At 42.5% G+C, this 24,293-nt stretch overlaps 1 protein-coding gene across 6 annotated transcripts in view; it reads right to left on the reverse strand.

Moving 5' to 3' along the window:
• NME7 (NME/NM23 family member 7) overlaps positions 1-24,293 on the reverse strand; it is a 162,769-nt gene that overhangs the window by 52,678 nt on the left and 85,798 nt on the right. For 2 of the 6 annotated variants that reach the window (XM_038382182.2, XM_043511713.1), the window contains exons 8-10: positions 15,500-15,564; positions 14,099-14,167; positions 10,052-10,153 (exon numbers count right to left, since the gene is read on the reverse strand). In XM_038382182.2, coding sequence (XP_038238110.1) covers positions 10,052-10,153; positions 14,099-14,167; positions 15,500-15,564 — 236 coding nt within the window. Of the gene's footprint in view, positions 1-9,011; positions 9,352-9,529; positions 9,608-10,051; positions 10,154-14,098; positions 14,168-15,499; positions 15,565-24,293 lie in introns of those variants that run through there. The other 4 variants (XM_043511702.1, XM_043511689.1, XM_043511697.1 and 1 more) reach the window with 4 other exon arrangements.

Raw genomic sequence — 24,293 nt, forward strand, 5'->3', positions numbered from 1 at the left:
AGGACTGCAAAAGGAGGGTAGTGGGAGAAGGGCAAGAAACCCAAACAGGCCAAATTTCTTCATGTTTCCACTTTTTGTAGGATTCTTTTATGATGTTCAGGTAATTAAAGAGCTCCTGATGGAGCCATATTGGACTCTTACTAGTCTTCATATCTTTCCTTTATGCTTATGACCAGCAAAAAAGCTATGGAGGTTTGTGCTCCTTGGGGTGGTACTACCAGTGTTTGCCTGACACAGACAAACCAAAACTAGTAAGGGGAAACTGTTGCTTTTGAAGAGAGTTTCAAAGGGTCAAGAGCAGGGTGACACAGTGGGAATTTTCTGTAACATTTTTATGAATCCTACGCATGCCTCAATTTCCCTCTGTACGTTGCATTGCTACCCGGTGGGTGCAAAAAGGTTAGCACTGCTCTTGGACCAGCACAGGAGACCAGAGGTGTCATCTGTGTCACCTGGCTGTCTCGGGGGCGGGGGGGAGGGAATGAGTACAGTCATTAAAAAACTGGCTCAAAACAGAAGGTCCAGCAAGACAAAGAGATGCCCCAACCACTGAACAATTAAGACCTAGCAACGGGAAACCCCAGCAAGCGGGATTTGTGAACTGAGCTGGAGAACAAGGTGTCAGGTGAGTGGAAGAAGAGGGGTATTTTTGGAGGGACTCAGGAGCCCAGACCAGAGGAGACAAAAGGGGGCAGGGGGAGAGAGCTGGAGTTGGAGTCCATCAAAACATGTCTGGCTCATCATGGCATTGGGTTGGCCAGGATGGATTATGGCTTAATTTCTGCCTCCCTGTGCTAATCTACGGACTTTCAGATTCTGTACCCAGGTGACTAATAAATTGTTACCTTGTTTTGAAAAGACTGCCTGTGTCATTGCAAATACTGAGAACATTGCGCCCTGAATGGATTCAGTACTAGCCTCCCGCAGGAGTCTGATTTAGCTGGATTCACTGCAGGGAGCCATGGTGAAAAACAGGGTTTGCTGACGCTGGAGTCTTGGAGGCCAGGGGCCTGCCTCTGTGGAACTGTAGGTCTGTGGGGCTTGGAACACTAAAGGGGTCATTCCCAGGAGATTGGGTATAGACTGGGGCATAGATCAGTCCCTGTGACTTCATGACCAGCAGAAATTAAGAACTACATATCTGTTAAATTTCTGTGGTTGGCAATGTCTCTTTAGCGGCTTCCTGTTACAGTTCCATTCCCATGTTCTGAGGTTATTTATTCTCAATCTGGGGGAATTTTCATACTATCAAAGCAAGGAAATGAGTCAGGTAATCTGGGGTTCTACTCCCAACTGTCATGGACTTGCTGTCACTTACCTCCTCTGTGATGTACTATCTCTATTCACAACGTTTTTCCATACACGTAGGACAGCCATATATAGTAGTTTCAGCACAAATGACTTATTTTAGATTAAGAAAAACAGAAAAAAAAGACCAAAACAAAAGCCTCCATGAAAGCCTGGTATGTATCTTTGGTGCAACATGCTGCATCAACTCAGTATCCTAGAGTGGCAGCTGTCTTGCATGACAAATATTTAAAGGTGCAGTACATGGGAAACAAAATCACAAGTTACACAGTTACATGCACCACAATCACAAAGCCTGCTCTCATTTATATAACATTTTGAGCACTTACCACTATAGATGCTGGAGATGGGCGGGGGGGGGGACGACCAAAGGATAGTTTCTCCTCTACTTTTTAAATGGGGGTGGAGGTTGGCATGCCTCCTGGCATGACAGAAGGGCAGCCAGGCCAAATTTCAGCAAGCGTATGGCATTGTGACCTGGTTTCAAATTTAAAATGACCCTGACAAATTGGAGAATTGGTCTGAAATCAACAAGATGAAATTCAATAAAGATAAGTGCCGAGTGCTTCACTTAGGAAGGAAAAATCAAATGCACAAATACAAAATGGGGAATAACTGGCTAGCTGGTAGTACTGCTGAAAATGATCTGTGGGCTATAGTGGACCACAAAGTAATTATGAGCCAACAATATGATGTGATTGCAAAAAAGGGTAATATTCTTGGATGTATTAATAAGAGAGTTTTGCATGTAAGATATGGGAGGTAATTGTCCCTCTCTACTCAGCACTGGTGAGGCCTCAGCTGGACTACTATGTCTAGTTCCCACATGCTGTAGGAAAGATGTGGATAAATTGAAAAAAGTCCAGAAAAGAGCAACAAAAATGATAACATTTTTCTGGCCTATGTGGAAAGATTAAAAAAACTGGGCATTTTTAATCTAAGGAAAAGATGACTGAGGAGGGACTGGATAGTCTTCAAATATGTTAAGGACTGTTATAGAGAGGACTGTAATCAATTCTTCTCCATGTCCACTGACGGCAGGACAAGTAGTAATGGGCTTAATCTACAGCAAGGGAGAGTTGGAAAGTTTTTCCTAACTATAAAGGTAGGTAAGCACTGGAAAGGCTTCAAGAGAGGTGGTGGTCAACATCATAGGAGGTTTTTAAGAACAGGTTGGACAAATACTTGTCAAGGATGGTCTAGGTATACTTGGTCCTACCTCAGCACAGGAGACTGGACTAAACGACCTCTTGAGATCCCCTGCAGCCCTACACTTCTATGATTCTATAATGTTATTAATGTCAACACACTTCTGAGAAAAGGCCTTGGTGGTTAACTTGCCTTCTTTTTTATGGTATAGCTTTCTAGATCTGCAGAAGCCAAACAAAGGGATTTTACAGAAGAATCCTGCATGCTGCCTCCAATGCTCCCAGCTGACTTGGGGAATTTTGTGGGGCTTTTGAAGTCACTGTGTATAGTGGCTGTGAGATAGAGTAATCTGGGAAGAGGAAATGAGGAATGCAAATAGACCTGGGGGGAAAAAAATCTTTACAGTGGCTGACCAGTTCAATATAAACTACAAAGATAGAATAGTGTTTGACAGTGACTAGTACAACTAGTACAGCGTTTCAGAGACACTATATACTATAATCGAATGGAAACAAGATTCAGGCAAGTGACATGGCTGCATAATCAATGTATTCTATTGGTACCAGTGGCAAGAGGACAAAGTTAAGATCTACCCTAATCTGCCTCCAAATTACAATTCTTTGTGCATCAGAACCACAGTAACAGATAAAAGAAATAGTATAACTACAGCCAGGATTATAAAAAATAATTTTCAAATTTGGGTGTCTAAAGTTAAGAGGCAAAGTTTTTAAAGTGCCTATGTGATTTAGGGACTTGTGCTTTCAAGTCACCCATACACTTCTGAAAATCCCATCCATAATTCATATTCAGGCACCTACATAAAAGTGCTTTATTTTTCATATGCGCTCAAAGCCCAAACTTCCAACAAATTCAATGGGTTCTTAGCGCCTCTGGAAAAAAAAATCAAGATTTTTATTTAGATGCCCAAATATGGGCTTGGTTCCCAAATGTATGCATCCGTCTTTGAAAATTTGCGTTATAATTTTAATAGCATGAAGAAAAAATATTAAAATTGGCATTTTAATGAACCTGCTGGCCTCTGATTGGGCAACTGACTAGCCCCCTAGAACAAACAGAAGCAAAAAGATTGGGCTATCTGTCATTCTAGGAGTTGTAGAAACACCTTTCAGTATCCATAGAGGGCAACCTGTTACCTAGCGTGACCAAAAAGTGACAGAAGATCAGGCTTAATGAGACAGACAGAGGGTTGGACTGTGACAGCAGCTGGTTGTAGGCAATATCCTGGCAATTGGCTGTGAAGGAAAACCCAAAGTAGAGCAATCCAAGCAGACAATGAGAGGCAACCACTTTAGCTGACTGACAGGAGAACAAGGAAAGGCCTATACGAGACCACAGATGAGGGAACTAAACCCTGGCCAGTGGGTTCCACAGGTCAATAATTAATTGCCCTCTAACAGATGAGTGGGCTAGCAGGAGCACCCTAAATACTAGGTCTGAAAGGGGTGAGGATATCCTTGTGCCTCTCTACTTGATTGCCTCCTACAAGTGGACTTACAAACTAGTGTGATAATTTTTAATTGTCATTTGTTTAAGACATTGTAACAAGGGTATCTGCACCTTTTTCCCTTTTTTAGTTTTAGCAACAACTCACTGGTTATTTACCGGATATGTGTGAGTCTTTAATAAAAACCCAGCAGAGGGCAAAAATCTGTAGAACCTAGTGTCTGGAGTGCAGACTGTACTTCATTCCCTGTAACGGCATTTCCCTCCACACTACTAAATATTTACAAGGGACTGTTGTACCACTGCATTCCCAGTGATCCCTACAGTTAGGTCAGTTACAGTATTTTTAACTGTGGGTTGGTCTTAGCCCAGTTCCTTGTAAACAAATACCTAATTCACAAAATCCACTAAAATCTTTGGCAATGCTGTCCCAGCATACAGACTACGCTAGTATACAACAACAAAACAGCAAGTTTTCTGTCTGAAATCTTCCCCAATGGCAACAAGATATTCCTTTTACAATGGGAGAGTCTTTCCTTTGCAGAAGTTTACTCACTTGAAGTGCCACCAAAAATAATCCAGTCATAGCAAATGAAACACATTTCATTCCAGTTTTAGCACTGTGCACTAATTACTGGTTTTGTGCACTTAGAGCTGTTCCTACCGTTTCCATTTTGGGGACCATGGAAAGTTAATCACTTGTCCTCACTCCTCCTCATCCCCAGAGTTTGGGGGCTCAGACAAAATGAGAGTGAGGTCCAAACAACAATCTCATTTTGATTATGTGAAACCCAGGCCACATGTGTTTTTGTCCAACTCTACTGACATCATAGAATTCCAAGGCCAGTAGTCTGATCTCCTGATCTCTCCGGCCAGCGACACCACCCAGCACCTGTACTCTAAACCCAGCAACCAAAATGAGACCTAAATATTACAGCCCACAGAAGACTAGACTATTATATGCCACAGGTAGAGAATGTGCGTGACTGGACACTATTCTGGATGCTTATGCCAGGCTCAGGGAGATGTTATCATTAGGGTCTTTAAGATCCACTTTAAAAATGTGAATTGCCACATTTGTAGTAATTATTACATTAGTTACATATCAGAGAGACAATTTGCCACCAATAAACTAAGGTGACATCCAGATAGGTCAGAGTCCAATGTCTTTACTCACTTTGAGTAGCACCTTACTTCAAGAGTCATCCCATTGACTTCAAATGAGACAACTAGTGGAGTAAGGGACTATTCAACATGAGCAAGGTTGGCACAATCTGGAACTTTGTGTTTTGTGCCGTAATTACAGGCTTTGCCCTTGTCTTGGTCTATAGCAGGTTGTATTTTTAAATCAGGAGGCAGTGCATCAGCTATGAACATGTGTGCATAACATGCCATAGCGCATTGTTAACATTAGTAGTTAAGAACATGCTGCATAAAATGCTTGATTGGCTATTCTCAAATGCCTTAAAACTTTGGTATTTATATACCAAACTTCTTCACACAAGTTAAGGTCAATAGACTTCATAAATCAGAGTCAATTTAGGTCCTCTTGTCCCGAGTCTGTCAGAGGACATTGGCACTGCCTCAGGATTTTAGAATTGCTCCAGGATTTTATCTCCTGGACAGCAATGCTGATTGAAAGTTACCACAGTAAGCTTAAACAAAAAACACCTCATTGATCAGAAACATAATAACTAAATGAGAAAAGGTGCATTTATATGAGAGAATAAGAAAAACACTTAAATCTTTCCCAGTCAACAAATGTTAAAATAAAAAAAAATGTTGAAACTGAAACCCCACATTGAGCAGAAAACTAAATCTAAAGTAGTGAAGCTTGAAACTAATTCTACAAGATAACTGAACTGTATAGGACAAAAACAGATTTTTTTTATTTTACACACACACACACACACACACACACACACACACGCGTGTGCGCGAATTCAGATCTCTGAATAACAATGTAATATTTATGGGACACTTTAAATATTTTCCCTCTCTTTAAGCACTAAAATATCAGCTCATGAAATTCTAAGACTCTGTACATAACCTTGTTAGACAGGAAATTGCTTTTCTGGGTTCTGCTACCACTACCTGAGGCAGACATTGAAACTACGTTTAGTCGTTAGCTTCTCTGACTATGTAGATTAGGGATGATAAAAAATGTGATACTTTAACCACGTTTTGTCAAGGACAAGCTGCAAACATTATCTAACTAAATAGATAAATTGCAAGGAAAGATACTCCTGAAAGCAGCTCTATCGCTGTGCATTTATCCTGTATGTGGATAAGGAATTGATTTAAGGTGATTCTTAGAATAAACAGTGGAGATAGATATGTTGTGTACTTCCAACATACCATTAAAGCAAGCAATATGAAGCCAATGTCCAAAACCTAAGACATCTGTTTCTAATGCATGTAGAATCATGCTTATTTTCACTCTACACATATAGTGTTGCTACCAGGTAAAGAGGAACCACACAAATATCCAAGATGATCCAATGGTTAGAGCACTAGCTTGGGACTCTGGACACTAGGGTTTAATTCCCTGCTCAGCTACAAGTTTCTGGTGTGTCTCTGGGAAATCAACTCGTCTCTTTATGCCTTACTTCCTCATTTGTAAAATGGGGATAACAACCCTTCCCTATCTCACAGGAGTGTTGTGAGGATGAATACATTAAAGATTGTGACTCACTCAGATACTATGGTAATAAATAAATAGCTAATAGAGCTTCAGGCCAGAAGAGATCATTAGATCATCTAGTCTGACCTCCTGTATATCACATGCCATTAAATTCCACCTAAATTGAGCCTAATGACTTCAGTTAAACCAAAACATTTTACTCCTCAGGAGAATATACTGAGGTGTACCACAGGCAGAGAATAGGAAAGACTGAGATACAACCAAGGCCCTGTGATGGCCAGGAATTGAGTAGATGAGATATACCCTATACTGAGATGATCCTAGCAGGCAATTCACAACCCACATTGCAGAGGAAGATGAAACACAGCCAAGGTCCCTGACAATCTAACCTGGAAAAATTCCTTTCTGATCCCAAATCTGGCAATCAGTTAGATCCTGAGCATGTGAGCAAGAAACACCAGCCAGGCATTTAAAACAAAGGAGTTTCTGTACTGCCTCATACCACCGGCCTAGCCCACCCTCACTAGCCATGGCAAATCTCTGATGCTTCAGAGGAAGCAGAATGAAAAAAGACCCAACAAAATTCAAAATGCAGAGATTATAATTGTGCACTGGAGCAAAAATATTCCTTCCTAACCTCTGCTGGAAGCCCTGAAACAGGAGATTAAATTATAACCATTATCATCATACAGTGTTATGAGCATGTTGGATTTATCTTTAATAACTTTAAGACTGCTAGTTTGTGAACACCTTCCAGTATCAGCAGTACCATGCCAAGGATTAAACAAAACCAGCATAAACATGAAAAACAAAAATGAAATAAAATGACAACCCCAATCTTTCAAAGAGTTCAAGTGTTTAGAAACCTTCCATTCATGGCATTTGGGATAACCAAAGGAGCAGTGTACTGTGTGAACTGCTATTGAGAGAGGTGACCGACCTTCATTTAAATATAGGTCAAATAATTGGGGTTATGCTCTGCTCACACTAGAGTAACAGAGTACATGAAATGGAACATTTAACATGGCCAAATGGAAAAGCAGGTAGAAATTAGCAAAAATATTTGAATAATTCCCCCAATATTTGCCTTCTCTAATGTTAAATGTGAATCTACACAGCAATAAACTCTAAAGAAGTTGTTCTCTTCTTCAAGTGTATATCTATAAAATACTGGGCATTGGAAACTGCCAAATTACAACTAAAACATCCTACCATAATATTAAAATACAAAGCCCTGACTGCATTGCCTAGGGATTGTCATTTTGTCTTCTGGATGCAATCTGGTGGTATTTTTGTCTGCACCTTATTGTCTGGTTAGTCAAAAACGGCAAGATCTTTGGGATAGGGACTGTCTCTACCTCTCTGTTCTGTACAGCATCATGTACGTTGATGGCACTCAAATAAATACATAATAAAGCCTATAAAAATCATATTACAAGCAGGGCTACGGAATGCAAGCTTTTTGTTTCCTACAATGAACATGGAGACTGGGGGTATGTCCACAATGTAATGTAAGCCCAGGCATAGACGACTCCTACCTCCTGATACTGAGGGGAACAATCTAAAGGGGGAGCACATGTGATTGTCCCGCATGTCTCCTTTGCCCAGCAACCCACCCTACGCCCAGCCCAGGGCCACCATGCTCTCCCTGCCCCCCCACAGTTACCTGTGGGTGGGAGGGGCTCTCTCCTTCTCCTGCTGCGCCTCCACCCTGGCACATTTGGCTGCTCTCCCTGGCAGTCGGGACCAGGCAGGGAATGGGATGGAGCCACTTCTCATGTGCTGAAGCTGGCTGCTCTGGGTTGCTGACTCTGTGCAGCACAGTGGCTGCCTGAGGAGGTGGCAGCGGTGAGCCGCCCTCACACCCCTGGCCTGGCTGCCGGGGACAGGGGCTGAGCAAGCTGGAGTCCCCTCTCCCCCTGGCATGTTTCCAGCTCACTCGGCCCCTGTTCCTGGAAGCCAGGCCTGGGCGGGCAGGGTGGCTCACTGCTGCCACCTCCCCAGCCAGGCTCTCTCTCAGGCAGCTGCTGCGCTGCACAGAACAGCAACCCGGAGTGGATGGTGTGAGAAGTGGCTGGTCCTGCCCCTTCCACTCCCCACCCAAGCCTGACTGCCAGGGTCGAGGACTGAGTGTGCTGAAGGACAGGAGCAGTGGGAGAAGGACAGAGCTCCTTTCCCTCCACCCCTCTGCCCTCCAGGCCAAGAAGAAATTGTGCGGGGGCATTTGACCCAGCATACCCCCCTGATACTTATTGCCTATGAGCCCAGAGTTAGTGGGACTCGAGTCAGCTGATCTGTATTAGGGAACTCTGGGCTTGAGCATCTACATTGCATTTTAACCCTATGTTAAGACTTTTCTAACTTGTGCTACAACCTTGGGCTCTGATATCCACACTGCAGTGCACAGACCCAAGTCAAAATAACCACATTCCAGCATCCTCCCTTTCCCCCAAAATGTGGCCACTCTAGCCCTAGGATTGTGGTGCACTGTGGGAAAACTTTACTGCCTGCCCTGCACATTACCAGGAAGCAACACTCTTTGCAAAAGGCTTGATCAGTTCACTCTCCATTGCAACCCAGGAGGCTCTTTGATAGTGTGCTTGCAGATCAGTGATCAGAAGAGAATGTGTTAATGCTGACCTAAGCTGCTGCCATTTGCAAAGGGCTTCCATTTTCAGTAGAGTGGATTGCAGATTGTTGGAACAGAGAGGACTAAGGAAGTTGTTCCATGGAACTGTGGGATACTTCTGGCTGACACCAGGAACCTGAATCAAGCGAGGCCGCATCTACAATGCAAAGCAAAAGGGCTCAGATTTGGGTCCCAGCTTAATTCAAGCTTGGGTCCTCCAGAGACCTGGGACCCTGGGTCCAAGCCCTGGATTAGCGCTATTGCAGCGTAGACACAAGGAGGGTTAGGCTTGAGCCCAGGCTCAAGCTTGGGCTTACTTTGCCGTGTAGACATACCCTGAGAGTTTCCTCCCACCAGTTAGACACCAGGGGAATGCCACAGACTTCAGTGGAGTAACACTGATTTACTCTGGCCTGAAAGGAGAATCAGCCTATTTGTTTTTGGTTAACTGTTGTAGTGCTTTGCAGTCCAGAGAAAATTGATGAAAACAATTACCAAGATAAAAGTTATCTTGACACTGTATTTTCACATAAGTATTCTTTTGGTAATTTTATTACTTTGTTTACCTAGGATCGGTGGATTGCCTACAGGTTCAGACCACTGATCCACCTAGGTCTAGTATCCGGCTTCAAGCAAGCAGTGTCCAATTGGGGATTGGTCCTGCTTTGAGCAGGGGGTTGGATTATATGATCTCCTGAGGTCCCTTTCAACTCTGATAGTCTATGAGTCTATGTCCAAAGGCTAAATGTTTCAAAGGAAGTGATAAACACATACAGTAACAGAGCAATACTGTAATGTTTAAGTTTGACATATAGAATATCGCCTTTCAAATATTTCTCTTTAAACAAGTAACTTACAGGATCAGAAGGCCCACAGAAGTCTCTGAATACTTTTTGAGGATCAAGCTGCCTGATCTCTAGTGCTATGCAAGGCCCTGAGCACAGTTCTGTAACCATCTCCTGGAAGAGGAAAAGATGAAAACAAATGTCAGTTTGTTAGTGTGTTACCAAGAGTTGTATTTCACATAAAAGTTGGATCGAAACACAAACAAGAAGAAATTATTAGGAAATGTTGGGGAAAACAGCAGGAAGAAATGGCAGAAGGTATAATCAGCATCCTTAGTTGAGATAATTTACCCATATTTTGTTATTCAGGTTCACAACATGGAGGGTAAGTTGGATCCCTAACTTCTTCAGGATGCCCAAGTACCAGCAGTTGCCAAAGTATGTTTATTTCTCTGCATTTAGCCTGAGGTTGCAACCTCTTCATTCCTCACATGGATCTTGCTACAGAAAGCCATAGCTTTGTCACCTTCAGATTAAGTTACTGCAACTTGCTGTACTTGGGTTTAAACCTGAAGAACATTTAGCCACTTTCATTGCTAAAAATGTGTTGCTTAGGGGTGGGAAAAAACACACCTCGAACGACAAAAGTTTTAGTGATGAAAAGCGCCAGTGTGGACAGCGCTTCATTGGTGGGAACCGCTCTTCTGGCGATGAAGCTACCTCCTCTCATTGGCGGTGATTTTATTCTGTAGCTGGGAGAGCTCTCTCCTGGTGACAAAGAGCAACCACGTGGTGCACCTCACTGTTGTAAGGTGCGTAGTGTAGACATAGCCTTAGAATCTTCAGCTGGTTCAGAATGGAGCGATCTATTTACTTAGCAGCATTTCCCATAGGGGACACGTAACACCTGACCTACTTAGTCAATATAAACTAAGTTGTCCGTTTTAGCTGATAAAAAACTTACATCATGCTTTAGGTCCTACCTCCCTTAGACACTGCCTCTTTCTTTAAGGAGAGTCTTAATTTGGGGAGGTGAATTTTAACTATAGCCACTGGTGCCAATTTGTAGTTTGCTAACAAGATTAATAGGGGTTCTTATGATCATTTAGTCTGACCTCCCGCATAACACAGACTGTAGAGTGTGTGCGCACCTAGATCTCTGGGCAGAAACTTTTAAAACAAAACAAAAGAAAGGAATTGCAACTGATGGGGAAAAGGGAAGACAGGAATAGGAAATGGGCGAAGGTGGTGAGAACAGGCTAAGATGTCACCATTCTAGCACTCAGCAATGAGCTGCTCATAGGTCAACCCGGTGGCAAGCAGAGAACAAGAAAGTAAAGGGCAACAAGGAGATGAGGCATGTGGCAGAAAAACCTGGATCATGCCTATCCCTAGCATGTAAGAATTAAGATTAAATGCAAAGAGAATTAAATTCAAATGCTATGTTTCCAGAATGAGAGCAACTTCCCAATGAGATCCCTTTTGAGATCACTCATGAAATCCTGCCCCACTGAAGTCAATAGCATGCTCCCTTTGACATTAATGGGGCCAGGATTTCACCCCAGAACTTTGATTATAGGGTGTTCACAGTAAGACAAGCACTCAACAAGGGATGAGTTTATTCCAAATTCCTAGGTTGCGTTATGAGGCACAAGGTTGAAGACCAGATGCCTTCAGCTACAGTGCAATGCTAAATGGTATTATTACTATGAAACAAGCTCTAGTGCAGCTGCTTCCAAAGTTCATTGGTTCATATACCACCTTCTTAAACAATGGCTGTGAAGTGAACAGATGGAACATCAAACTCACCTACCACGGTTTGGGGATCCCTGCTCTAGCAGTACTCAGCATAATGGGACATCCCAAAACGTGTAACTGTGTTTATAAAGTGATCATTTGTGGTTTGTTTTTTTCTAACAGTTATCTAAGGACTCCTGCCCTATGCAGTTGGACGAAACACCAGCAAAGCTATTGGCAACTATTTCAATTTCTCCTTTCATGAAGGACCATTTTATAGTTAGATGCCAAGCCCACATCTGAATGACAGACGACGATCCCTAGGAAATGAGGATAAGACCTTTGAAAAGGAAGCTGGATTTAAATATGAAACAACTTCTGCCCTGAAATTTCACACATCATGATGATTATTTTTAAGTCATTAAAAAAAAAACACAACAGGATGGAAAGTCCTAGAGATCTGAGTCACATATATGGAGGTCAGATCCTGACTTAGGTGCTCCTCCTTCTTCCCTCCTTGCTCCTTTTCAGTTGCCTAGCACTGGCACTATCTCACTGCGCTTGGTGCAAGTGCCTTCTCTTACAAGCTAGACTAGATTTCCTATACCTCTCTAGCTCAGAGAAGACCAGACCTGCACCTGGGGATATCCCATTTCCTTCACTTGAGTGCTCCAGGCACAGAGGGCTTGAAGGAGGTCTTGACTCATAAATTTAGCTTCAAATAGACTCTAAACAAAATCTCTTCTTTCTTGTCTTGATCTCTCAAATTTCCCTCTCCCTTCTGGTCAACTCTCCTATTGAATTATTTAACCATGCCAAATATTTTGGGGTACAGTATGTATGAAAGAGGTGCAGAGATGGAATAGCAATTGCATTTTGTTGCAACCACAGGGACTTCTCTGGAGATGAGAACAACTGCAGAGTATACAATTTCTTTATCAGACCATACAGATATGCTCACATTTGAGCTATGCTACATTCAGTTCTCCTATCTTGTCAGATCCTCCTTTGTCCTAGTTCTAAGGCTCAGGGCTGGGAGATGAGACCTGGTTAACATTCCCTATTTTGCCACCAAACTCTTGTGTCACTAGAGTCCTGATCTTCCAAAGTGATCAACCTGAGGTACCCTTACACACTTCTTGTACGCCCAGAGGCATAAAAGTTAAATGGCCAGATCCCTTTGGAGTGCTGGTACCTTAATCCATCTTTAAAATAGGGATAACTTACATACTTCACAGGAAAAAACAACGAGGAGTCCTTGTGGCACCTTAGAGACTAACAAATTTATTTGGGCATAAGCTTTCGTGGGCTACAGCCTTCTTCATCAGATGTATGGAGTGAAAAATACAGTAAGCAGTATATATATTATAGCACATGAAAAGATGGGAGTTGCCTTACCAAGTGGGGGTAATTTTCCCTCTCTTGATATTCACCCCTTCTTGTCAACTGTTGAGAATAGGCCACTTCCACCTTAATTGAATTGGCCTTGTTAACACTGACCCACCACTTGGTAAGGCAACTCCCATCTTTTCATGTGCTGTAATATATATACTGCTTACTATATTTTTCACTCCATGCATCTGATGAAGTGGGTTTTAGCCCACAAAAGCTTTTGCCCAAATAAATTTGTTAGTCTCTAAGGTGCCACAAGGACTCCTCATTGTTTTTGCTGATACAAATTAACACAGCTACCACTCTGAATACTTCACAGGGACATTGTAAGTCTCTTTTCACTATTGTTTTTACAGTGAACTGAAATCCTCAGAGGGAGGGTGTTGCAGAAATACAAAGTCACCTTATTATATTCCCGTTGGTCCACCTGTACCCAGAAAGCCTTCAGAGCCAGTGCTCAAAGGCATTACAATGTACACAGACATCAGTCCCCACTGAGATTACTACATACCTACTGGACCATACCGATTTCACAGAGATTCAAAAGACAGATTAACTTATATATGACATTAACCGCCCAACCATCATAAAAATGCTGAAACGCCCCAGGACGCACTGAGGACAAAGGAATAAATACAGAGTTTCTAGGCCAAACCACTTTTGAAATAGGACATTCAACAACAATATAAAACTAGACATTACATCAGCTCTACCAAAGTGAAATAGCTCAGTTCTGCTTTTCCAATCTGATCTATTCCATAAATATCTTGGCCCAATGGTCCTCCACTTTTCTCACAAAAAATTCTTCTGTCTCAGGAGTATACATGAGGAATTTCAGATGGATTGGTTCATTCTGGACCAACTCAGGGAGTGATCAAAATCAGACGCCAGATAGAATTCTAGTCACAATCCTAAGTACAGAGAGCAATGACCACTTCTCCTTAACTGCCGTCTTATTTTTTAGTAGATTCTTTTCTAGTTGATACTTACAGCGTATTCAGCAACGACACCTTTGTAAATCTCATAGAACTCTTCCACATTCGCACGTTCCATGTTGAACTATGCAAAGGAAAAGGGTGAAAATGTTAGCTAAACTGTCTCAGGAGAAAAAGCCAGCAAGCTTTTAGCACACTCTTTATTTACCCCATAAAGTATTTTGATAGTTTCCCCTGTGATACAAAGGAAGGCTTTGAAGGACTCTTTTGCTGATGATGCATGGGGCAGATAGGTTCCAGATCATTCTTTAACAGCCCAGCAAGCCCATACAGCTAAGCAGTAAATATTGTATTTTCTCCATGAAGTTGGCAGATGCCACTTAAAGATAAATCGGGAGCAGGATGGATTCAATAAGACCATTTTTACACAGTTCCTTTTCTGACCATAACTGAACTCTAAATTCCAAATTCGATTAGAAAGTCCAGCACCTCAGCTTGCACTAATTGATTCTGTTAATTGTGCCTCAATGAGCGCACAAATAGACCAAGGAGGCTGAACTACCTTCTGAACTCTAGAGTCTGTCCTTCCAGATCAAGATTGAGGCATATTAATGGCAGTTTTGTGGGGGAAACGTTTGCTTTGATTCTTCCCATGCAAAAACAGCTCTGTGGCCAAATAGATGATTTCAATCTCAAAGGTTTTCACAAGTATTAAGGGTGAGATTTTCAAAATCCCTTAGGCAATTTGGAAAATCCTATCTTAAATTCACACTAAATGTTTTATAAAAAAAAACTCTAAGCAGATTATTATTAATACCTAGCACTTTGCATGAGTAGATCTCAAAGTGCTTTATAAAAGAGGTCAGTATCATTACTGCCATTATACATATGGGGAAACTGAGGCACAGAGAGGCAAAGTGACTTGGACTTGTTCAAGATCACCCATCAGCGATACACCAGCCATACATTTAAAAGAAAAAATAATCCTAATGCTGACAACCTTGACACCCCGTCTACAAAAATAACTGTCCCCCCCAAAAAAATATAAACACAAAATGAAAATAACCCTCCAATGACCATATCACCCAGTCAAACAAACAAACAAACAAACAAAAACATACCCCCAAAAAGTTCTGATCCTAAAAAAGGGAGAGGCACCAGCGACTCAATGAAGTCCACTAGGGACTCTGTTATTCCTGTTGATTTTATTCAGAAGGCACTCATACACTACGATGAGGGGCAGCAGTATAAAACCTTTAAGACAGAGACTCATTCTGCATCACAGAAGTACATGGAAGTGCCAGGCTTCCAACATTCTTCCCAATACAGTCTTCAATTTGACAGCCCACGTTCCTATGTTGAGATTTTTTTTTAATTAAAGAAAATGGCAATCACACAACTTTAGATCCAGTTGAAATGGAAAACGGAAAGATATGAAATGCATGAGGATACTTACCAATTGCAAAGCTGAGATTTCAAATCCTCCATCAAGGATGGCATTTATGATCTTTCCAGTTATCCCTATGGAGATACAAACACACACATTCACAAAACAATTAAAGAAATTCATAGTATATAGGTATAGCAGTTACTTCATATACTACCTGTCTTCTTGTCAAAACACAGCATTTATGTTATCTCTGTAAAGCTGAAATATGCAGCAGAGCAGAATTCAGATATCAAACTTTTTGAAGCCATCCTTTGCAGGTGATTCTCCAAATGAGTTTTTATTCAGTTGTTGAAATAACTTTTTGCAGCAATGTATGAATAATGTGATTGGTGAAATCCTGGCCAGACTAAAGTCAATGGCAAAACTCCCATTGACTTCACTCTATATTTGCACCCAAAACTCCATTTATATAAACAGCCATTTAAAATATTATTTAGATTGCAAGTTCTTCAGGATAGGGACTGTCTACTATTCAGTGTAAGTACAGCACAATGGGGCCCCATTTTTGGTTAGTCCCTAGGCACACCTGTAACAAACATGATTAATTAAATGTGTACAAAAGCTCATCTCTGATGTACCTTCATGGACTTCCACGAAGTTACAACAGAGAAAAATATGGTCCCACTCCTATCTGGAGCCCGTTCTTGTAAATACTTACTACTGAGTATACCTACCAATGAATAAACTCACTAAAGTGGGGTGGGATGGGACTTGTGTTCACAGGATCAGGCCCTTTGAGAAACTATGTCAGTCTAGCATACGATGCAACAGTAGGCAGAACTTAGTAGAAATACTGTATCCACAGGATGAACCCAGTCAGTGCTCCAGAACTTCCTGCAGCTCTCAGGAGCACTTCATATAGTTCTAGGGGTTTCCAGACATTTGTTCAAGAGCAAGCAGAGATGATCATAGTGCTGTCCCCACGCTGAAGTCCAAATGTTGCACTGGGAACTTGAAGCAAATGAATTGATGCTCCTAGGATTTCTTCTTGTTGTTCCAAGAAGGTATAGGGTATGGAAAGAGGCAAGAGGGGAGAATGCCTCCCATTCTCTTCTAGTAGCCTGTCTTAGAGGTGGGGGAGGGAGAGGACATGGAGTAGAGCCACAGATTAACCGTACTGAGACATCCTGCCATTGTGTTGTGATGTTTGCATTGAGGTATTGTTATTTCTTTAGATGAGTACACTGTGGCACACTATGGTGATAGATGCAATATAAACACCTAGACAGCCTATATAACAAAGAGATGGGGCTTGCACTTCGTCATTCAAAGTCCAAGAAAGACATCTGGTAAAAAGTTTATGAAAAAGCAGAAAATGCATAGAGTACAATGGATGAGAGTTACTGAGCAGAAACCACCACTCATCTATAGGCGTTCAATGTAAAGTATTTGCTCAACACTTGCAGATATGGGGTGAAGTCCTGGACCTATTGAAGTCAATGGCAAAACTTCCATTGACTTTAATGGAGCAAGGATTGACTCATGGTCATTAAATACCTTAATAAACCATTCTCTAATATGAAAGGTTTTTTTTAGCACTGTAGAGAATAAGCTCAGTAGCTAAGACTATGACTGAAAACTAATACTCAAGTTTCCTAAATGCTCAAAACCTGAATTCTGCAGGACCCATAGATTTCTGTAGCATAGGGGCGCTGAATTTTGCATCACACTAACATATTGATGGCAACTTCAGTTAAATTCAAGAAGAGGGGCAAGTTCCTTAACAATTTAGTGAAGTACCTTCAATATCGTTTTCTGTCATTTTCATGTTAAATTCAATACAAATTGCAATTTGGGGAAGATTTTCAATTCATGCTTTTCCCCAAAATTTCCCATTTTCAAAATGTGACCTATTTTTGTTATTGAGGGAAAGCTGGAGGTTGTGGCATCTGGCTAGGGGACAGCTGTTTGGAATTTTGGCATTTAGAAATGAGTGGAGACAGAGTTTTTGGTGTCAAGGTATGTTTTGATATGGTGCCTCACAAACATTAATAAATGTATCACCACAATATTCCTGTGAGATTGGCAAAATAGGGATAACATCTACCCATGGGGACTGAGGCACAGAGAGATGAATGTCCTCAAGGTCACACAAGAAACCTGAGGTAGAGTCAGAAAGAGAACCCAGATGTCCGGAAGCTGTCTGGCAATCTCTCTCAATAACTCATATGGCCCCTCCCTTACTACAGTATCTAAGCACCTCCTAATTTTTCATGTATTTAACCTCACAACATCCCTGTAGGTAGGTAGATATTATTCCCATTATACAGAGGGGGTGACCGAGGCACAGAGATATAATGGGTATGTCTACATTGCAATGTGAGAACAGGCTCAGATTCAGACTTGAGCTCAAACCCCCTTTCCATCTACAAATAAATCTCTCAGACTGACTCGGACCTAGGATCCCAGGACACCGTGGGGGTGAAGGGTTCAAGACCAAGTCAAGACCAGACCCAGGGTTTGAGCCCTATTGCTTTGCAGTGTAGACTCAGACTAAATGACTTGCCCAAGGTCATTCAGGAAATCTGTGGCAGAGTAGGGAATTGTCACCATTCTACCGTCAACAGTTAAGGGATTACAGGACAGCTGCAGAGGGATAAGAGGAAGGGATCCTCCATCCTCTAAATTCCTGCAACCAACAGCCACAGTTTTGGGGAGAGCCAAGGAAGAAAGGGAAGAAGCAGAGGAATAGCAAAGGCTGAACTACTTGTTGTGAAATAGCAGCTATACCATTGGCTGAAGATCTCGGTTTTTAAACTTTATCAATAAATATCAGTTAGCCATTCACCAGTCTATCTGGTTGGCACATTCACACTGTTTGATTAAAATATTCATCATGTATCTGGGCCGGTGGGTAACATACACCTGCTCTCTACTGGACTTTTATCCTTACCAGTTTTAGTAAATTAGTAAAGTAAGTAGTAAGTTAGTAAATTAAATTAGTAAATTAGTAAATTCTATGTTGTAGAGGAATAAAGGATACTGGAATTCTACCATTCAACTTTGTGTTTCTTCTTTACTTAGGTTATTAAGATTTTGCTCATCTGGGTGGGAGAAGACAGACTACTTAGTGAGAGGGGCTCAGACATGTTTGGAACACTTTAACGCAGTTCCTTTGGCACAAAGTTCTTTAAATAATGAACCACGATAGATCTAGCAATATGTTCTTTTCTCCCATGGCACTTCCTGATTTCATCCTAGCTGCAGAATTTCTTGTGATTCCAGAAAGATCACTCATTACTACAGCATTTCAAAAGTTGAACCAATGGAATTCATTTCACTGGCCCACGTCATCCTCTCCCATAGCAAAATGTCTGGGAGAAGAATTCCCCCCAAAAAACCTCCTCATGATAAGCCTCCTCAACTATTCAGAGTAAGTGGGTGAGGATTGCCCCCACTGAAAAGGCCAATGGGCAAATTTATAAATCTGGCTAGGCAGTCCATTCATCCAGTTTTAAGTTGAATAGTCCTGTTTTTTCAAGGTCTGTCCTGCCGGTATAGATATAAAACCGGTCATGGTTTTGTCTGGTATCACGCTGCATAGGATGGAAGGTGATATTTTGAAGAGTTCGCTGCTCCACCCCGCCTGCATGACCTCGCATGCACCATGGACATGGCCAGTTTAAAATCTCAACAGAATAACCTACTGTTACCACCACCACCACTGTGCTTACATAGCTACTCATCTCATCAGAGCACTTCACAAACAGATATTAAGCCACACACCACATCTCTAATGGGGGAGATTATCATCGCCACTTCCCAGCAGTGGAAACTGAGGCCCAGAGTGGATAAGTGATTTGCCAAAAGCCTGACAGCAAATCAGTGGCAGAGTGGGGACTAGAACCCCAGAGTGCTGGCTTCCACTGCCCTGCTTTAACCAATAGACTGATGTCCTTTTCCTAGTAACAATGCACTTGCAGAATATAAATGGAGCAATACAGAAAAAGCCCAAATATAGCAACCCTAGAGCAATAGAGTGGCAAAATCCCACCGTTCAGGACCACGGTTTCAGCCAACTGCAGTAGTGGAAGGGGTTATGTGCTCAGATTTCTGAGTATATGGGGTGGGAAGGAAGAATTAATTAGGCAGTCATTTCAGCAGCTTACAAAAATTTATGACTTTTTTTTAAAAAGAGTAGCCACTTTAAAATCCAAGTGAAATAGTGAAACGAACTACTTCTTAAAGACCCTCCAAACAGGGACAGTATATATTTAAGTGCAGTAAGAAGCCAAATCAAATCAAAGCTGCAGATTAGGGGTTAGTCAGGATTAATTTTCAGAGACAACGTACAAAAGAAATCACAGTCTTACTAAATACAACTGGGGGAATTTAACACTAATCCTAGCAAATATGCATAACAAATAACCTTCGGCATAAAAACTGAGAGAGAAAGCTTTGTGTCTCCTAGACAGCATTAGGTTACTAGGCACTAACACTGGACAGATAATCTTCCAGCATATTTTAATCAGATGAACAGATGAGGCATTAGATCTCATTAGTTGCAGTGGTTTTCAACAATTTGCTACCTTGTAGTATACAAGGATAATTTTTCAATCATATGTAATAAAGGAGTAGTGGAGAACATCAGACTTTGTAAGATGATACAAATGTTTGCAAAACAATTGACTGGAGTAACATGCCCGGTTTACAGATGCCACATGTTCATCTAATAGTTGATTTGTCAATTCCCAGATCTACTAGCCAGTAGCCCAACTCTAGACTGTCATGGGTAGAGATGCTATGTTCCCTTCACTTCTTCTTGGATTTGCCATCCCACTTGAGCTTTTCACAGAGTGCCAGTCATCAGTTGGGGAGTGTAAGTCATCTAGATAAGTCAGAACACTGGCTTCTCTTCTCCAGCCTCTATTAATTCATCTGCATAATGTTCTGCCCCGAGTTAAACACATTTCACTCCTGCAGTGTGTCTCTTTTAAAGGGAAAAAATAGTTTCTTCACAGGAACATGAAAATTGCCAAATTGGCTCAAACAATGGTCCATCTAATCCAGTGATTTTCAAACTTTTTTTTTGGCAACCCGGTTGAAGAAAATTGTTAATGTCCATGACCCAACGGAGCTGTGGATGAGGGGTTTGGGGTGTGGGAGGGGCTCAGGGCTGGGACAGAGGGTTGGGGTGCAGAAGAGAGTCAGGGCTCTGGGGTGGGGGTGCAGGCTCTGGGGTGGGGATGGGTTTGGGGTGCAGAAAAGGGCTCCGGGTTTGAGGGGGCTCATGGCTGGAGCAAGAGGTTGGGGCACGGGCTTACCTCGGGTGGCTCCCAGCCAGCCATGCAGCGGGGCAGCTAAGGCAGGCTTCCTGCCTGTCCTGGCACTGTGGACCGTGTTGCTCCCTGGAAGCAGCCAGCAGCAAGTCTGGCTCCTAGGCGGAGGTACGCGCACTGCTCTCGGCCGCAGGCACTGACCCCCCGAGCTCCCATTGGCCAGGAACCGGCCAATGGGAATGTGAAGTCAGTGCTTGGGGCAGGGGCAGGGGCAGCACATAGAGCCCCGTGGTCCCACCACCTCGGAGCCGGACCTGCTGCTGGCTGCTTCCAGGGTGCAGTGCCAGTGTCAGAACAGGTAGGAACTAGCCTGCGTTATCCGGGCAGCACTGCCGACGGGATTTTTAATGGCTCGATCAGCAGTGCTGACCAGAGCAGCCACGACCAGTGCCTTCCATTCCGTGACCCAGTACTGGGTTGCAACCCACAGTTTGAAAACCACTGATCTAATCCAATCTCAAGTATTGGAGGATTCAGGAGAAATGACTGGAGGATGACAATTCCATTTCACTGAAACTTTTGAAGTTCTGCTTGTTTTGTTTTCATTCGGCAGTGGAATGAAAGCAAAACCTTTTGAATGTTTTTGTGCAAATAGAATTGTGTTTGGGGAGAAGGGGTGGGTGTACATCTGTTTGTCTCTCTTTTTTTTGCCTGGCAGTTAGGGTGCTTGCCCGGGATGTGGGAGACCCAGGATCAAGCCTCTGCTTTACCTGATTCAGAGCCGTACTTTTCATCCCAGCTCACACCACATCACAGAGCAGGGCCTAGAACTGGATCTCCCAAAAACAATACATCTTCAACAAAACAGAACATTTTGGTGAAGTTGTTCCAACCAGCTCTATACTTCAGAGCAAGGTACAAGAAACTCTGCAGTAGAAAGGGAGTTACGGGCTAACATGCTCATGGGGACTGTGATGGGGTGTAGTCCTCATACTGGCTCTGAGAGGGCCCAAGTAGGCCCAATCAACTAATTAGGCTGTAAAGCGGGGGGGGGGGGGAATGAAGGGAGGAAAGAAAACCCTCATTAGGAGGAAGGTCACCTGAGTTGAGGTTGGCTGGTCTAGTATAAACCCAGGAAGCTGGCAGCAGCAAGGGTGGCCAGAAAGAAGTTTGTGGTCACCCTCTGATTAGTAGAGAGGGAAGAAGGGAACCTGAGGAAAGCGTAGGACCCTGGAGGCCTGGCCTGTCGGGAAGGGTGTACCCTGAAGAGAGCCTGTGGCACAAGGGGTAGGAAGCAGCCCAGGGATAAGCAGCAAGGCTGGGGATTGCACAGACGTTGGCTGTGTATTGTAGGATCCCTGGGCTGGAACCCAGAGTAGAGAGCAGGCCTGAGCTTCCCTACCTGCCACTGAGGAAGTGGCACTGGTGGGGCAGTGAACTGGAAGACTGCTTGGGTCGCTGTGGGAGCGACGGAGACTTCGACAGATTGTACCCCAGAACGGGGGGAATGGTGAGTGATGTGACAAGAGGGCAGAGTCACAAAGAGGAGGCTGTGTTTCCTGGAGCGAGAAGATGACAGGGGAGACACCACCAGAGGAGGGCGCTGGCCTGGCAGAGCTAATCCCCAGAACTTCCAGGAGGCAGTGCCACCTGCAGTGAATGGACCCCATGACAGGGACATTTCTTCCTAACTCATATCAGCTGTAGTCAGTTTCTACCCTGAAGACTGAGGTTTTCTATCCCTTCCAAACTTCTGGATGTTTCCTTAATTCTTACTAATATAACTGCATAGTCTTATTATTATTATTATAAACATACAGTTTTTTCTTACTCTTGCTAAGATCTGGCCTCAATGCTTACCTGAGGCTATGAATTCCACAGGCTAATTGTATATTGTATGAAAGTATTTCCTTTATTATTTTTATTATTTCCATTATTTATATTGCTGTAGAGTCTAGAAGCCCCACTCCTGGATCAGGATTCCACTGTGCAAACACAAAACAAGGATCGTCCCTGCACCAAAGAGCTTACAATCTCAAGTATAAGACTAGAGGCAACAGATGGATATGGACTTACTGATTGTGGAGTTGTCATAAATATAAAGGGAAGGCTAACCACCTTTAAATCCCTCCTGGCCAGAGGAAAAACCCTTTCACCTGTAAAGGGTTAAGAAGCTAAAGATACCTCGCTGGCACCTGACCAAAATGACCAATGAGGAGACAAGATACTTTCAAAGCTGGAGGGGAGTGAGGAGGGAAACAAAGGGTTCTCTCTGTCTGTGTGTTTTTTCTGTTGCCCGGATCAGAGCAGGAATGCAGATCAGAACTCCTGTAAAGGTTAATATGCAATCTAGTTAGATTCTGTTTTGTTTAAATGGCTGATAAAATAAGTTGTGCTGAATGGAATGTATATTCCATTTTTTGTGTCTTTTTGTAACTTAAGGTTTTGCCTAGAGGGATTTTTTATGTTTTCAATCTGATTACCCTGTAAGGTATTTACCATCCTGATTTTACAGAGGTGATTCTTTTACTTTTTCTTCAATTCAAATTCTTCTTTTAAGAACCTGATTGCTTTTTCATTGTTCTTAAGATCCAAGGGTTTGGGTCTGTGTTCACTTATGCAAATTGGTGAGGATTTTTATCAAACCTTCCCCAGGAAAGGGGGTGTAAGGCTTGGGGGGGAAAGATATTTCTAAGCGGGCTCTTTCCCGGTTATATTTTGTTAGATGCTTGGTGGTGGCAGCAAAAAAAGTCCAGGGACAAAAGGTAAAATAGTTTGTACCTTGGGGAAGTTTTAACCTAAGCTGGTAAAAATAAGCTTAGGGGGTTTTTCATGCAGGTCCCCTCATCTGTACCCTAGAGTTCTGAGTGGGGAAGAAACCTTGACAGGAGTATAAGGCAACAATGAGACAATACTGATCAGGATGAGAGCCAGTGATCTCAACACACCGGTGACCTAACCATTGTCAAGTTTTTTTGTAAGCATCATAGAAAAGGAAAGTTTTGAGGAGGGATCTGATGGAGGATAATGAGGGGGTGTGTGTGTGTGTGTGTGTGTGTGTGTGTGTGTTGCCCAGGTTATGGGCCTGAGTTACCAGCAGGATGGTGATGTTGTCTACATTGATTGAGAAAGGACTTGAGGGGGAAAACTGAGAGCTGTGTTTTAGCCATCCTGAACTTGCGTTGACAACTGCAGACCCCAACAAGGAAATGCCAGAGAGACAGGCTGAGATTTCTGGGTTTCCTTTTCATTGAACATGCCCTTGTTCTTGTGTTAGGAGAAAGTGGGACAGAAACCCCGGTCTACCTTCTCTATGCCATTCATTAATATGTGTACCTTTATGATGTCCCTTCTTATTCCTCTCTAAAGTAAATAGTCCCAATCTTTTCAATCTCTTTTGTGATAACTTTTTTGAGATAGGGTCAACAGAACTCAACGCAGTATTCAAGGTGAGGATACACTATTAGTGTATATAATGGTATTCTAATACAGTCAATATTATATATAGATATAATATTTTTCATCCTATTCTTTATGCAGCCTAACATTTTATTTGCAGATTTGAATGCTACTGCACACTG

This window comes from Dermochelys coriacea, chromosome 1 (assembly GCF_009764565.3).
Source record: "Dermochelys coriacea isolate rDerCor1 chromosome 1, rDerCor1.pri.v4, whole genome shotgun sequence".
NCBI classification, from domain to species: Eukaryota; Metazoa; Chordata; order Testudines; family Dermochelyidae; genus Dermochelys; species Dermochelys coriacea.